Source organism: Gallus gallus, chromosome 12, assembly GCF_016699485.2.
Source record: "Gallus gallus isolate bGalGal1 chromosome 12, bGalGal1.mat.broiler.GRCg7b, whole genome shotgun sequence".
Classification (NCBI taxonomy): domain Eukaryota; kingdom Metazoa; phylum Chordata; class Aves; order Galliformes; family Phasianidae; genus Gallus; species Gallus gallus.
In genome coordinates, this window is record NC_052543.1 from 3,155,169 (window position 1) to 3,172,238 (window position 17,070).

The 17,070-nt window shown below is 43.6% G+C and overlaps 2 protein-coding genes and 1 non-coding gene across 3 annotated transcripts in view; 1 reads left to right on the top strand and 2 right to left on the bottom strand.

Moving 5' to 3' along the window:
- LOC101747452 (serine/arginine repetitive matrix protein 2-like) overlaps positions 1 to 17,070 on the top strand; it is a 500,571-nt gene that overhangs the window by 229,901 nt on the left and 253,600 nt on the right. The window lies entirely within an intron of this gene.
- Positions 295 to 17,055, bottom strand: WDR82 (WD repeat domain 82). The gene is made up of 9 exons (NM_001006135.2): positions 16,604 to 17,055; positions 12,299 to 12,396; positions 9,116 to 9,182; positions 8,808 to 8,907; positions 6,745 to 6,861; positions 5,889 to 6,044; positions 5,595 to 5,664; positions 4,233 to 4,375; positions 295 to 3,745 (listed from the first exon to the last, which is right to left on the bottom strand). The coding sequence occupies exons 1-9, from the start codon at positions 16,762 to 16,764 to the stop codon at positions 3,716 to 3,718; spliced, it is 942 nt and encodes a 313-aa protein (NP_001006135.1). The 5' UTR covers positions 16,765 to 17,055; the 3' UTR covers positions 295 to 3,715.
- On the bottom strand, positions 10,631 to 10,713 carry MIRLET7G (microRNA let-7g). Its single transcript, NR_031454.1, has one exon. It is a non-coding gene; the product is annotated as a microRNA let-7g (primary transcript).

Genomic DNA, 17,070 nt, shown 5'->3' on the forward strand with positions numbered 1-17,070 from the left:
GATGTTACTCATGTTGTCAGCCCCCATCCCCCTACGGCAGCTAGACTATAATGATCCAAGTCTCCTATTACACCAGTTGAACAAGCTGGTTCCCTGCTGGCCTGCTGAGAAAGAGCTCTGCTTGCATCTGGATCAGTTGCCTGTGAACACTCCTCTTCCTAGGGCACTCTGCCCAACAGGACTGCTTCCCTATCCCCAAAACCAAGGAGACTAAAGTACATTTTCCCATTCCCCTCTGGGAAACCAGCAAGTCGTATCACACCAGACAAACGTAGAGTTTACAGCACTCGGCAATCTGTCTACAAAATATTTATTGTTAACAGCCACAATATCAAGTTCTCCACATTCATGTATTTACACCCATCTGCAGATACCACCTAGGAGTAAAATTCACAAAACCAGCTCATAACCGAAGAGACCAGCTTTTTCTCAACAGGATCCTAGCCTGGACCCAAAAACAAGGTGGAGACTCTTAAAGTGCAAATACAGGCAGAAGCAACAGCGGAGGAAGATACATTGCTGCTTCCACATTTGTTCACTTAAGTGCTTCCATGTTCTCCAGACCAGGAGCTGGGACATTAACCCAGCATGTGGGAGCCTCAATGTCTACACCGAGTCTCCTATAGTCCAAGCAGATGAGCTCAGCCAACAGTGTTATTTAGGAGCGGGCCATCGAGTCTTGCTTTCCCTTCACCTTTATTTCATCCCGAAGAACAAAGGGTTGATCTAAAAGATCTCCAGTGTAGGTGGTGGGGTGCAGAATGCTGGTTCCTACTTGGCTTTACCTAAGTTTGGACACTGTTAGATCTGAGAGTGCTGTTTTTTAATGAGGTATGTTTCTCATTGGGGCACTCAGCTAAAGAACACAACAACTGTAACTTTTAGAGAAACACGTACAAGCTGGAAGCTAAGACCTTTCTTCACCTGATCTTCCAGGAACACAGGATACCAAAGTTTCTTAACTCTACTGAGCACATTTCCTTCTTTTAAAGGCAAATGGAAAACATTCGCTGCTATACCAACCCATAAAGATGGCTTTGCCACTGCAGGTAGTGGTTGGCCCTGGGAAAGCATCCCAGTTTGAACTGAGCCTTAGTACTGTGTTGGGCACAAAGCTGTGAATTCATCTCACCCCAGAATTCCACTGATACTCTCAATGGATGCGTCCTTCTACACTGGTACTTTGGTCCTCTTTTTCTTTTTTAAAAAAGCATTTCATGCTGCAATGCACAAAATTCTACAACACTGCAAGCAGAAGAGAACTGAATAACCGTTTTTAGACAAGCACTCAAGCCACGTCAACAAAGAACATTTTTTAGAATAACAGACCTCCAAATGCCTCCCTATTAAAAATAACAGGAAAAAAACACCTGGGTGGGTATCCATTTGCTAAGGCAACAGACTTTAAAACCATTTGCTACCAAATGTAAAAGCAGACTGTTAAAACGTGCTACAGATCCCAAAGAGCTGTATGTTCCAAACCACTGCAGAATATGGCTGCTTACAGAAACACTGGAAAAGGTAAAATAGTACCGAGCAGCCTGAAATGCAGCAACACCGAGCTTAAAAGTTGGTGTTGAAAACCCAGTCAGAGTGTGAAGTCTGAGATATCCACCTCCCTTTGTCCTGGGCATTTAATAGGTGCTGGTGGGACAGTACTCACTGGGAAGAGGGATGCTGGTGGAGTAGTGTGGATCTCTCAACTGTAGCTCTAACAGCAGAAAGGTTTGGTGAAATCAGAAGCGTTGGTCTGCTGCTCCCTTTGCTCCTCCACTGGAGGACAGGCACACTCACATCATGGCAGATGACGTGAGAAATGGCTCAAAACATGCGCGGTAACATTACAGAGGCAAGCTACTGAGCCTAAGCAGACAGCAACCACAACAGCATCAAACATCAAGCTTCTCAGACTGCCTCATGCACAGCAGTCCTCCTGATGACCGTCACAGGCAAAAGCTGCAGCTCAGCAGGCAGTGCTGCTTTAAAGGAACCAGCAGTGAAGAAACGCCTGTTCCAAATCCCCAGTTCTTTGCGCAGCTCATTTCCATTTGATAAGGGCTGTAAGAAAATAAAGGCAAGGAAAAGCAAAATGGAAGAAGCTGTTCTACTTGTGGAGGAGACGGGCCCCGACTTACATACAGGGCTAAGAATCTTGCTGTAATACTCTGCTAGACAAGTGACAGAAGGTAAAATGCTCGAGCACTGTTTTCCAGTATGGACTGATACTGGAATGAACAGAGAAAATGCCCATAGCTGTGTTTTTCACCTTGCCAGCATTTTACATTCAGAAGGGAAGAATAGACTTTCAAGGCCGTGGCCCAGCATATAACACCAAGCACATTTAGAAAGGTAAGAATACAATCAAGGCCACATTTACTCTGAGCCTGCTGTGGCCCACCACTGGATGTGTCTAATCGACACAACATGACAGGAGAAAGTACCTGGAACCAGGCTTGAAGACTGCAAGGTTTGCCAGCAAGCCCCACTGGAGTAGTAGAGCACGTGCCTCCCATCTCTGTGGGGGTGGTCCCTGGAGCAGGGCCACAGCAGAACAAAGCCAGCAAGAGCGTGTTAAGCTTTACTTTCAATGCAATTCCATCTGGCAAATGAAGCATCACCCTTTTTGGGTTGCTGCTGCTGAAAACCCGTACACCCAGTAACAAGTGTACGATGAAATAACAAACCAACTGTGCATGTTGTTGCAACAACCAAGCGATACAGGTCTAACCCCAGTCTGGGGAGCACTTAACAGAGCATATTTACAAACCAGGAGGGGAAAACTGCATTGGTGAAAGTGAACAGCTTTGACATCCCACAACACTGGCCCACATCACATTCTTTAATATCTAAAAGTAAAAAAATACGGCCCATTCCCACTGCTCCCCAAAAAATATTTACAAAATCAGCCAGGATGATACATAAGGAAGATAGAGAGGCAGACTGTGCTTTCAGTCCCAGTTTGGTTTCCCCATCTTCCTGCTGACAGACTCCTTTATTGCTTGGGACACAGACCAGACTTCAGCACTGTGTGCACCCTTTGGGATGCTGGCAGAGCAAACAGCAGGGAAGCTTCTTAAAGCTCTGTCAGTGTCAAAGATGTGTATGGTTTGTTGCACACTAGATTGCCAAAAAAGGATGATAGGATGCGTGATGTAAATGTACAGTCACCCACTCTTTCAGCATGTGTTCAACTGCAAGAGACTCCAGCATCTGCTCTTTGAGTTGAAAGCTGTCAGTGTTCACATTTGGCACAGAAGTTAATTTTCATCCGTGGACTGCAGTGAAACAGAGATCCCAGATGTGAAAAACATGCACTTGTGGGAAGGAACTGCACGTTCCACCTTGGAACATCAATTGCATTATGCACTTAAAGAAGGAGAATACAAAATTACAGCTTAAAAACTGCCACAAGCATTCTGTAAACAAAGCAGATTCCCCGGCTTTCATAATACTGTGTCAGTTCCAACTTCAGCTGAAGCCTGCTGGGCATGGTCTGCAAGGTTAGGAAGTGCTGTATGTCACTTCTGAACATGCTAGGAGGTCAAGTGAAGGAGTCCTTGGAGAGGAATGCAGCCAATAAGGTAAGACATATGGAAACATATACAGGAATGGGATCAGAGTCAAGAAGATGTAGGCAATTCCAATACTATCCTTGCAAGAATACGCTGCTGTTAGCAGTATGGAAAGTCATCTGACAGTAGCTGCAGTGTAGGAATTAGTCATCGATAGTCGGCAACCAGAAGGCCTACAAGAGAGGAAAGGAACATGTGTTACTGAGCAGAATGCAAATACCCTACACAAGTCTGGAGCTGCTCATGGCTCCCTTCCATAAGCAGACAGGCAGAGACTAGGGGAAAGGCAGTAACACCCTCCCAGGGGTTTAAGCCCTTTTTCATCCTGCTGTGGTTTGCACTGCACATTCTCCAGAGCAAGCCAGCCTTACGCAGAGTGAAAACACCAGCTGTGTGCAGCAACCAAAGAAATTCACACTTCTGCTTGCGCATCCATTCACTGCTCCGCCTTCACGCATGCGTTCAAACATTCTCCTGCCAGTACTTGGTGTGCTGCCTCATGTATCTACCTTACACGTGAGGTGCAGTAAAAGTTTGATAGAGGCCTACCTCTCAGAAAGCCCAAGGAAATGCCCACTGGCACCACAGAACCTTCTCAGATTCCTTTCCAAAAGGGTAAGCACATCATAGAACTAGGAGAAAGTTCAGTCATTTTCTTACCATATTTGAACATGCACTAGCGAAAGTCATGAATTTGGGGTTGAACTGCAGACAGGTTATAGGACCTGTGTGTTTCCCATCCAGTACTGCCACTTTCATCCCACTTTCCCCGTTCCAGACGTGAATCTTCCCATCCTCTGATCCTGCAGGCAGGAGTGGAAAACAAAATACACAACATGCACTGGGGAGGCCAACAGGAAAAGTCAAGTTCAATCTGTCTGTGAACTGAAGGAACAAGCACACCTCCTCTTCTCAGCTTAACTTTTAAGTTCCTGAAAGTATCACTACAGCGTTTACAAAACATGGCTATGGTTCACACATTTGCATCCAAACAGATGGTTTGCATCTCTGCACCACAGAGACCCAATGCAGTGCAACACCGTTCTGCCAAAGAGATTAACAACCACCGTCACCCATCTGAAGAGGAGAGCTGACACTAACCAAGCGAAGAGTAAAGACCACTGCCAGCTTGCAGTCATGTATGAGAGGCCAAAAGCTGAGTGAAAGAATCACTGTCCAGAGAAGTGCTCATTTCAGGCACAGAACCAGGTAAGTGTGTCATCAGGTGTGCAAACTAATCAAAGGCTTTCTAGTGAAGGTCTCAGTGACTTATGTCAAATACCAGAAGCTTCACTGGAGACACTGACTCCCCACATTGCTACAAACAGGACAGGTTTTTCACTTTAAAATGGCATTTTGCAAGCATCATTATTTGCAAGGTGAACTCTGAAGCTGGAGGCTGAACATTTTTATAGATCCACTCTGGTTTAGTCTCATTTTAAACAGGATTCCCAATAAAAATGCAAAAATTTCTTCTGCTCCAGTATTTACACATGGCCTTTCAGGGAGAAAAAAAAAAGTTAAGGAGCACAGGTTATAACTTAGCCATATTTAAAAACTGAGCAGAAATAAGCATTTTGGAACTTTTGTCACTAAAAATTTCATTTGGAAGGCCACAGCAGGAACTTAAATTTGTTCAGTAAAACGCTCTCCAAATACAAGACTAAACATCTAACATTTAGGGTAGTATGGTTAGGTTGTGGGTGGACTTGATCATCTTTAAGGTCTTTTCCAACCTGAGCAATTCTGTGATTCTATCAGACTGAAGAAAGCAAGAACAATCCCTTCTCCACAAGAAGAAAATTCTCAGCCAAAACTTTTGGCAATGACATCACTCACTTGCAGGCTCACTTCAGTTTTGTTCTCAAAGATGCTAAGTGAATTACCAACAAAACAGAAAATTCCTGGCAATACAAAGAAAGCTAGCAGCTGCACTGTATTAAATACTTTCTGCTTCCCAACACTGATGTAATTGGAGTCCTAAAAAATGTACAGCACTGAAATTTCTTTTGAGTATCTTACCTATCATGATGAACTGAGAGTCTGGTGTGAATGATGCCTCCAGCGTGACAGCCTTACTATTGTTGTATCCCTATAGCACAAAACAGAAGATGTAGCAGTACACTCAGTAATCTCACAACCAAAGGGCAGAGCCCCCTCTGTGACACTGCAGAGCTATGTGTGCAGAGGGGCAGGAAGGATACTGGTTTTTGTGATACCCCAAGCAAGCATATCTTTAAGGTCCCTTCCAACCCAAACCATCTGATTATTAATCTCTTATTAATGCCAAGCAGGTAACACAGGCACTGTGCTCACCCCAAATGTATGCAGGACAGCTCCTTTAAAGGCATCAATCAGTCGAATGAATCCTCCGTTAGTTGATATAAGGATGAGTTTGCCATCATTACTGAACTTCAGGCCCGTCCACTCACATGTGCGGTCATACTGCATCTTAAATGTAGCAAATGGCCCCTTCAAAGGAAAAAGGAGAAGTATGATGCATTGCTGCTTTTCACCCAAGACTCTGCTTTTCACCTTCACTAAGAAAAAGTTTAGGATTTGTAAGAGAAAATCTTTAGTATATCAGACAAGGGAAAAAGCCACGGTTAAAACATGCTGTTGCATGCTTAAATTTCAAGGAAATATGAATCCATAGTTTCCAAAGCTGAAAGAGCCACAAGTAGGGGGTTTCGGTATCTGATTTCCCTTACTCTACATTTAACAGTAGAAATAAATTTAGGGGAATGCTGGAGGTTGGATTTTCAAAGAAAGCTGCTAGCTGAAGTTAGAGAGAGCCTGAGCCAGTGTTGCTGGCATCTGAATTTTATGCTTTTCTTCGGAATTTCCATCCTCTCTGAAGATCTTGGCTCCACCTTTCCCAGTGTTCTTCCAGATTAAGCAGCAAGGAAAACAACAGAAACCCTGAATATGAAATTGGAACAGGTTGAAGCGTTAGTGGAAATCAACTCCCACAAGTGTTTGAGGGTGGATTTCAGGAACTGTTGACAGCACATACTGTCCATCAGACACACACCAAGCAAAACCTCCATGGGTGCCAAGCAGAGGCACCCCAGAGAGCAAGCCGGAGCAAACAAACCCAGCCTCTGAGCACTGAGTTTGCATTACTTCTTGCAAGCTAAAAAGCGTAAGAAATGAATTAAGGGTAGCTCACCTTGTCAAAAGAACGGAGATCATAAAGCTTCACCATTTCAGAATTGACTCCAGCAGCAAAAATCAACCCTTCTGGGTCAAAAGAGCACACTGGTTTACCCTGGAGATGCATTAAACCCTAAAAACAGAGGAAGTCCACATTATTTCAATGAAGTGATGCTCATATTTCCACCACCACCCTCAGAGCCCACCGTAAGCAGGTCAGAAGTGTACAGGCTGAATTTCTGTTATGAATATTGACATTTCATCACATTTCTAAGTCAGCCTCTCAAAAGCAACTCAGCTGCTTCAGATCATCACACAGAGCTTCCAGTTGGTTGCAATGACTAAGTTTACACTGGAACAAACCAAGATCTCATTACAGCTGTCATTTACTCAGAAAGTAAGGAGAGGAGAGAGGATGTTGTAACTGTATTAGCACTCATGAGAGGCAGTTGCACAAAAAAGCGCTACGGGAACTGACAGCAATGTGCTACCAATTATGGCTGTGAAAAGGGGGGGAAAAAAAAGCTATTTTTGAAGCAGATAGAAACAGCTCTGGTAAACACCACTGCAGAACTTTCCATTCCAACTTAACAAAAACTCAAACCTTCCAGATGTCACCAGAGCATTTTTATAGCTTAATGTGAATTTTTCCTCAACTCACACTAGAAAAGACTCGAGAGAATCTGATGAAAGTCAACAAGATGTATGATTTTTGTATACCGACTGGCAAGTCTATGCATTAGCCAAATGTTTTTACATAACTGTTCATCAATAAGAACTCATCTTTGATCGAATTAGCAATACAGTTAAGGTTCTACATTCAGGATTATACTGCCCCTCAGTAGCCTTTATTACTTTTTTTCTAGTTTAGGTCACCTTTTCCCTGAAGACTAAGCAGTGAGTTCCCCAATACTCAGAATGCCCACAGTCAGGACATCTTCAGTTTCATTATGTTTCAGCCGCTACAGCTGCCATCTCATGGGCAAATTGAAAATTACAAGCAACAGCTCCTCAACCTGTTTCTTAGCATTTGCTGCCTACAGCTTCCAGTTACAGCTCCTGGTATAATTATTCTTACAACTTCAAACTTTGGTGTCACAGCGCTGTCATTGAAATTACAACCGTAGCGTTCATTGCAACTCCGAGATTAAGATTCATCCCGTGGCAAATTCATACACTGGCATAAAAGACATAGTCTCAGAGAAAGGCAAAAATGTTTCTAGTTAGAAAAAAAAAAAGCTTACTCCTAGGGCAGATAGCTCTATTTAGGGCAGAATGTAACCTTTCATATCCTTCTTCATTCACAGTTCTATCACCTGAAATCAGAAGGCAGCCCTCTTACACACAGCCCCATTGCGAAGAGAGCACACTGCCACATTACCTACAGGGATGAAACAGCTCATCACCACTGAAAGGTGGAGATTTACTTCCAGTCCTCTTGTCAGTTTGGGTACTTTTTTTTCACTCTATGTAAGCTTGTTTCCACTAAAAGCAAAACAAATTAAAAAAAGCCCAAATAGAGAAAACTACTCTTTCAAAATAAGTAAATAAAAATGATAGCATTTTTATTTACTTTGCTTTTCGGAAGCTGCATCTGCTCACAACCAGGTCTGATGAACAATAAAGGCAAGGAAAGACTAAACAGACCATGTGGTTACTGTGTTACTTTACATCATCCATTTCTTCATCCAATTTCATTGCATCAAGGCATCAAATACTCTGTGAACACTAAAAACACATCTCCCAGCACCCCTTCTGTGGAGAGATGCTGGCTAAGAGAACACTTTCTGCATGGGGTGGTAGTCTGATGTTTTATCAGTTGTGGTATTATATCTTGCTCTTCCCAGTGCTTCTCCAGTACAGAGACATAAGTGGAAGCAAGTGGTGTTACACAGTGTGACATGCTTAATTGAAATAATTAAGAGACTTTTTGAGACTTCTTGATCAGGACTCCTTCAGAACTCCGAGAAGGTGTTAAAACTAAACAGTACTTTCCTTTCATAGCAAGCACACATTCATTTTGTATCTTTCTAACAGAAAAGGGAACACACAAATATAGGCATTGATTTGATATCTTACTTGGCAATTTGGAGAGCGAAGATCCCAGAGTCGAATAGTTTTATCAAGGGATCCAGAAATAAAAGTATCATCCACTGGAGACATTGAAAGGGCAACCACTCTGCAACACAGAAGATAATATGCATCAAAGACAGACACAAGAAGTTGATGAAGCAACTCCTACCTCACCAGTTGTGTACAAGTCCACTATTTAACAGTTCTACAAAGCAAATTAAAAAAAAAAAGGACTGAATGGAGTGTAACACAACTCAAGTTCACCACAAGCACCATTTCAGTTTCTCCTGAAACACCCCCAGTCTACATCTTACCTTTTGGTGTGCCCAGGAAAATAGCGAATGTATTTGTTGTCATGCAGCGAGAGGTATCGGATTGTATCTGAAACCATAAACAAACCATCAGCTTTATTACACCATGAACTTAACGTTATCTAAGGTCTGCCACACAGTCAACTTGTTCCCCACAGTAACAGCAATCTTGCTGCAGTGAGTAAGCCTGGTCAGCCGAGTTCAAGTCAGACCTGAAACTAAATCAAGTTAAAAACAGACATAAAGCAACTTGGTTTCTACTGCAGAAGAGGAAGTCAAGCAACAGAAAGGACACTTTGTGCAGTCCGAAGTAATATTATGTCTTTTAAAGGGAAAAATGTCATGCAGTTTATACACATTAATTTCAAAGTTGCTCAAATTAAAGCAGTAGGTTTTACTCCAGCACTCTCACAAAACTAGAACTTTCCCAAGTTGATGCTACTCTTATTTTTGCTTTACAGTAGGAATATTCCTTTACAATAGGAATATTGCTGTCTTACCTACATACCCATCTACCAAGTTAAGTTTCCACCTGAAAAGTAAGCTCAGGAAATGTGTGAATTTACCCAGAGAGGAGATAGAACATGAACTTCAAGGCCAGGACAAGACCATTAAAAAAAAATTAAATGAGAGTAGCATTAAAACATTTATCAATTTGTAATTTTATTGAATACAGGCCAGAAGTACCCAGAATTTTGGAAGGCACTGTTGAGACTTTCACCCAAGATTAAAATAAATCTTTGTAAGAGGAAGCAACTTGCTGATTTATTAGAGCACAGAAGTAATTTTTTTTAACCTTTATATGCAAAAGCATTTAAGCAATGAAACACGAGAAGCAAAAACTAGACCTCTGACATCTGAAAGCAGCTTTCAGATGGAAGGACTAGCAAAACAGCACCATCCAAACTACTTTTAACACTAGCTGAAGGGAACTAGTTTAAGCTATTGCTAGATGGAAAAGACTGGCCTGATGCATCTGCTCCATACAGTGCTGTGCGACTCCATACTGCTGTAATAACAAGGACTGCTGAAGCTCCAAGAAATCAAAGGAAAAAGCCAGAAGAACAAGAGTCAAAGGGATTCAGTGCACAAGGAGTATTTTAACACTCAAGAGCTACAGCACTTAGGGCCTTTTGAAAGGATTATTCTGCAAAACTCAGACTCTGCGGGAAAAACTACAGAGTTAACCATTTCTGTCTGAGATCAGAGTTCTGAACCACCCTCTGGTATTTGGCAGTACAATTAAGGCTGACTTGATCAAGCAGGAAACGTAATGCTGGTGACCCACCGCTCTGCACGGCTTTAAGTGACCTCAGGTGACTGTCTAAAATGAAAATCCCTAAAACCAGCATCACATCCCACACCGACTGGGACTGACACTTCAAACACGCTGATAAGGCACACCTCTGGTTTGTCCTGTGAGAACAATCATTACCTGATATCCCAAGTGTTCTTGTAGAATTCATCCTTCTTTGCAAATAATCCTGTGATCCTTCTTGTTGGCAGAGCTCTGTCCCAGGCAAGGCAGTGGCCTGTACAGTTATCTCCTGTACCGGGTGGTATCATAGACCCTCAAACTGTACAAACTACTACCTCAGCCTGGAATCAGGCAAGAGGAACTACATTCCAAGGTCTTGAGGAAATCTTCAGAATTAAACAGATTTGTGGCAAGTCCAACACTGGGGAGTGAGGGATAGCACTCCATCATGTCCCTGGGTTGTTGTATGAAGGGTTACCACACACCTTGCCCAAGAGCACACACGTTCGCTGCTACAGAGTATGTGGACTTCTACAGCACTGTTGGTCTGACTGAACCTCACAACTACTTTCACATTCTACCTTCTTCTTTTATTCTAATTAAGTGTTTATCATAATGCTTTCCTTCAGGATCAGCACTTGTTAAATTCTCATTCCTTAAAGACATACCAGCACTTGTAAACAAGAACTCTCAACTGAAAACAGCATTAAAAATGTTAAATTATTAATTATAAGCTAAAATAACAGAGCTTCTACAGAACAAAGTAACTCTATAAAAAACGAGTATGTTGGCTGTGAAACAGACTGAAGAGGCGTTTCCAATCCCACTCCTAATCCTTTTACATCACCAAAATCTATTCCATCACAAACTTCCTTATTCTACACATTCAGGCCTGGCTTACTCTAGTTTAACTTGACTTCCGAACTCTTAACTTCCACCTGCTCCAAATTCATATTTTCTTAATTCCATTGACAACCTAGCACACATGAAACACCAGCATCTCCACCTTTAAGCTCTATATTTGCAACGGAAAAAGCAAAACTATTATCTCAGAAATCAATGAGTTTACAAATGTGATGTCAGAACCAATTTAAGCAGTGCTGTGCTAAGAGACAGTCAATGAAGAACTCCTGCCAGACACTACCAAAAAAAACTGACACAAACTGCTCAGAACCAATGGACTCTACCTTTTCCAGCCTTGGGAAGAAGCAGTGCCCTACAGAAGGATTAGCCACCTATTTATGCAAGTCCTAAACTGGACTTCTAAATTAAATTCAAATCCTTTCATTGATAGCCACGAAGGTCTAAGAAGCCCTTCAATATCATTGATTTGAAGAATGTGGCTATTGCAGATAGTGACTGTGGGAAAAACAGCATGGAAACCAATTTTCTACATATACCTATTACATGGAAAAAAGCAGTGGGGCTAATGAACAGAAACAAAGCTTATCTCAAAAGAGCTCTGCAACCTCCTACAGGTGTGGCTGGAGATTTGCCAAGTTACCTGAGCTCTCTGTCACCTCTGCTGCAGAAGAACATTCTCTTCCTTTGCAGTTGACTTGCCAGCGTGTATCAGGCATTTAGCCCACCTTCATTCTCCTTCCTCATTCCACAAGAATAACATAAGGCATAGAGGCTGACTACAGTGGTATCAAACAACAAAATGAACTGTGAATTTTTATTTTTCTTGAACTCCCCAGGGTCATGAAGTGAAAGTTCATCTCACTAACAGCACCTACACAACTCACAACGCTACGCTTGAGAGAATTTCACTAAGCTGTGCATCAGAGTTGAACATCAAATCCCCCATGGCAGCATACTCACCACCTAAAAGCTGCTGCATATTTTTGCCAGCCCTGCTGTTTACCGAGACACACTGCTTCAAGTGTACGTGGATTAAAAATGCCAAACTACAGCAGATCACTTACCATCTATCTTGTTGGAGCTGTACACGACTGTGTTGGCTGCGTGTGTGTATCTGATGAGGTCCACTCCATACTTCTTACTGTACAGCGTTCTCTTCGGTCTGTTAGAAGGAAGCAGAAATAATTGTCCTCACTGCCACAAAACTCAAACCAAAACTGAGCCCATTAGCAGCGCCTGTTTTCATTACCACATTACAAGATTGTTTCAAGCAGTCAGATGTTTTTATGCAATGAAAGAAAAAGCATTTGTATTTTGTTTTCAAACAAGTACCTTACTACTATCTCCTAAACCATCCCTAGGCTTGAGTTCCCTGCAATGCCAACAAAATTCACTTATTAGTCGCCTTCCAACATTCTTTTTCCAAACAACGTCTACTGGGAAGAGCTGTGGCAGCTAGAATAAGAAGCCTTTAATGTCAAGCAGCACTGCCTCATCAGTACCTTGCCAAAATCCATTTCTAATCCATTTACCGCATCTTTTAGATTCTGATTTTGTCTTTTTGTCCTATGCTATCTCAAAACCTCAGACATCTCATTGAGAATGACTTCCTGGTATTAAGACAAATGCATATCAGTGCTATAAGAAAACAGTGGTAACGCAGGGACTCTCAAACTGCTGGAGTATTATACTCAAATCCTCTATCAGTTAAAGCATGAAACTCAAGTGTAACATTAGATGACAAAATTGGAGGCATTCTAGAGAGTGAAGACACACAGAACTCGTTAAGGGTCTGGTAAGCAAACAGTGTACTGCAGTATTAGAAACCTGAATTGCAAAGGAAGTGTAGAAGCAGCAGTTTAAGTGTATCTTTCTGCAGTAGCAGAAGTGAAAAGAAGTGCAAGGTCTGCAGCACTTTCCTTCCTCTTTCTTCCTCAGCTGAGGCAGCACAGTGTTTTCTGAGCTGGGCAATGGACCAGGATGGGTTCTGATATCAACATAAGAAATAAGGCGATCTCTTCAGGGAGTTACTTCTAACCCATAAGATAGGGTTAGACCCATAACCCATAAGTCCCATAAGATAGCTCACTATTGCAAATGGAAGGTAACAGCACGCAAATGGAAACTAAACAATAGGAGCAGTTTGAACCAATGCTGCTGCCAAAGAGCAGTTCACCAGCCTACACCCTCAGACAAGGTATGTCTAAAACGCTCAACCGTTTCCTTGTGTTCTTTAGCTCCAAAGTGACACACCCAAACAAGAGCAGGAGCTGGAGACATTTCCTACCAGAACAAAAACAGACATTAATCAAAGATCAACTCTTGAACAGCAGAAGCCATAAGACTTTACTCCAAGTGAACTTGCTGGAGAGAAGCTTCCATTAACTGCAAGTCAATACAGCACAAATAATTCAAAGCCCACCCCCACTTCTACCCCTTGCACCAAATCCCAACAGATTCTTCCTCAGTTCCTTCCAGTCAATTTTTACCTCACTTTCAAAAACTTCACAGAGGCAAAGATGCTACAAATTGAAAACGGTACACATATAACACGCTTTCAAGTACAGAATTTAAATCTGGATAACTAAACTCTGTAATCTTATTCCTGACATGCTCCCCTGTTATTTGTAGCCACCTCAGCAATGCTGTTGAGCACCTGCAACCAGCTTGGGTAACAAGAGACCTTCTATACTGTAGTAAAGAATACCTACACATACCCATGCATGCTCTGAATGTGAATAAAGCCATGACTACGCTCCATCACCTCTTGATTTGTGTAAATAGACCACCACAGCTACATACTAAGAAGTATGGTAAGACAAGTGGAACCCCTGCTAAGTCATCTTTGTATCACACCAGGATTGCAAAGGCACAGCCACGAGCCTCCAGCTGAAGTCCCACAGACTGCCAAACTGCCCTGATACATACAGCCTGAGGTTCACTTCCATGGCTTTGGTTACACAGTTCTTAAACTGGCGTGGCTTATTTGAAGCAGCAAAGCAAAGCAAACTAGGTGAGTGCATGCCCAGAGTATAACTGAACACAGACGCATTTCTTATGCAGCCAATAGAACTCTTAACGGGGTTGAGGGGATTGTCACTTTTACTTAAATGCTCTAATCACCATATAAACATATCCTGAAACAAGGGTTACCTTGATGAAGCCACCCTGCCCCGTTGGGCTGCAGCAGAAAGGCATCAATCTTCTACACTTACTGTAGTTAAAGCAAACCTTCTCACTGTAAAGCACACATCAGTATCAGCCAGAAATGGTGATGGAAGGGCCAAATGCATCCCAACCCATCAAACGATTCTTTACATGATTGAAGGGGTAAGAGCAATCAATAAAGCCTCCATGAACATCACTCATCCCTTCTGCTGCTGTATATAACTAGGATCGAGAATGCAATCCAGAGCAGACACCATCCATGTAATGTTACCTACTCTTATAAAAATGATCACAAATTCACTTCAAGCAGAAGTCTGCAGTATCAGACTGGGAAGAGCAACAAGTCTCACTTGAAATATAAGCTAACTAAGCAGAAGCCTAAAAATATGACAAGTAGTCTACAAAATTAAGAGAATATGCAGGATGCAGTCTTTCAAATACACCAAGTATGATGCTTTAGTCTGCTTGAAGAAACAACAGGGCTAGGAGTACCAGGCTACACTGACACACTGGCCAGCAGAACAATTTCTTTTTCTCTCCTGCATTATTACCCTGTCATTTTCACTCTCCATCCTACAGCAGATACACGTTTTCCTTTCACTTTCTGTACATATGTGATGCTTAAAAACATTTCAAATCAGTATCAAAGCCACACCAATTACTCTCTTAGGGCTTTCAGTTATCTAAACATCATACCTGTTCCATTTTAACGGACTAATGGCATTGCTGTGGAGCACCCCTTTGCCCAAACTCTTACAGAGTACAAACTTGCTCACTTGCCAAAACAAACTATCAAAGTTATCAGCTGTCTTATCATGTTTTTAATCCTCTGAACAACAGCACTGTTTGCCAACAGCTCCACAGGTTTCTGGGGTTTTACCCCTAAGACAGAAGGAGTGCTGCACGATCAATGAAATAGAATAAAATGGGTAATTTTGTTCAACAGGAAACCAACATGTCTTAGTCTATTAGCATAAAGTAGCATCAGTAAATAAATATCTTGATTGATGAAATATACGTCATGTAATCATAGAATCACCAAAGTTGGGAAAGACCTACAAGATCACGCAGTCCAACCATCACCAATGTCCCTCAACACAACTCCTAAACATTTCTTGAACACCTCCAGGGTTGGTGACTCCATCACCTCCCTGGGCAGCTCATTCCAGCACCTGACCACTCTTCTGGAAAAGCAATATTTCCTAACATCCAGCCTTAATCTCCCCTGCAGCAGCTCGAATCCTTTCCCTCTGGTTCTATCGCTAGCTACACAAGAGACGAGGCCAATCCTCAGCTCACTACAACCTCCCTTCAGATAGTTATAGAGAGTGATAAGGTCTCCTCTGAGCCTCCTCTTTTGCAAACTGAACAATCCCAGCTCCCTCAGCAGCTCCAGACCCCTCACCATCCTAGCTGCCATTCTCCGGACACACTCCAGTGCCTCCATGTCCTTCTTGCAGTGAAGGGCCCCAAACTGAATGCAGTACTTGAGCTGCAGCCTTATCAGTGATAAGTACAGAACAATTACTTCCCTACTCCTGCTAGCAACACTATTTCTGATACGAGCCAGGATGCCATTGGCCTTCTCGGCCACCTGGACACACCGCTGGCTCATAAAGACATATAAATCACATATATTTCAAGCAAGATTTACAGATAAAAACAGGAACACAGAATCATTATGGTTGGAAAAGACCTCTGAGATCATCGAGTCCCACCATCCACCCCCTCCCATCTGACCACGTCCCTCAGTGTCACATCCCCACGGTTCTGCAACACCTCCATGGACAGTGACTCCCCCAGCTCCCCGGACAGCTATGCCACAGCACATTATCCCACTATCCAACTGGAGAAAGCAGTGCACACCACCCTCACTCACAACACACCTAAACCCTTCTCGGGAACAGGGGTTTATTGAACAATCCCCAAGCTATTTTAAGTTACAGCAAGTGGACAGCGCACCTCTTATTTAGGCATCAGTCGAATCCTGCTGCTCAACGCAGCGCTGCTTACAGCAATTACCTGAGTTTTAACGAGGGAGAGAAGCCAGTCTGTACGCTCGTAACGACCCAGAAGGCTGGGATTCGATCCCTAAGCTGCAGCGAGATCTCACCTCAGGCAACCACCGGGGCCAAACAACGGCCCGCCGCCCCGCGCTGCTCCCACCCCGCGGCCCGCAGCCCCGGGCCTGAGGCACTCACTTGCCCTCCTGGCAGTCGTACAGCACGATGGAGTCGTCGTCGCTGCTGGAGATGACGGTCTCGCCGTTGGGGCTGAAGTCGAAGCAGTTGATCTTGTCCGAGTTCTCGCGGAACACCTTGGCCACGCGGAAGCTCCGCAGGACGTTGTCCGTCAGCTTCATGCCGCCGGGCCGGGCCGCGCTCAGGGGCGGCCGCGCTGAGGGCGGGCGGGCGGGCGGGGCCGCCGAGCGGGCCGGGAAAGGCAAGGCAGGCCCGGGGGAAGGAAGGCGAGGCGAGGTGAGGCAAAGCAAAGCGGGGCCTAGCGGTTCAGCGAGGCTCAGCGAAGGACAGAGAGAGGCAATGGGCTAAGCGCGGACAGGGCGAAACGGGGAGCGGCGGGGCTAGGCCCGCTCAGGCGGCGGCGCGGCGGCTCCTCCTCATTGTGTCCGCCATCTTGGGGCGCCGCTATGGGCGGGGCGGGGCGGCGC

Bases quoted from the DNA above. Each gene is read 5' to 3' on its own strand.
- WDR82 (NM_001006135.2), bottom strand. From the start codon at position 16,764: ATGAAGCTGACGGACAACGTCCTGCGGAGCTTCCGCGTGGCCAAGGTG. The intron at 8,908-9,115 runs GTAAGATGTAGA...TCTGTGTTGCAG, and splicing joins TTTCCTGGGCACACCAAAAG to AGTGGTTGCCCTTTCAATGT. The intron at 3,746-4,232 runs GTAAGAAAATGA...CCTCTCTTGTAG, and splicing joins CTAGTGCATGTTCAAATATG to GCCTTCTGGTTGCCGACTAT.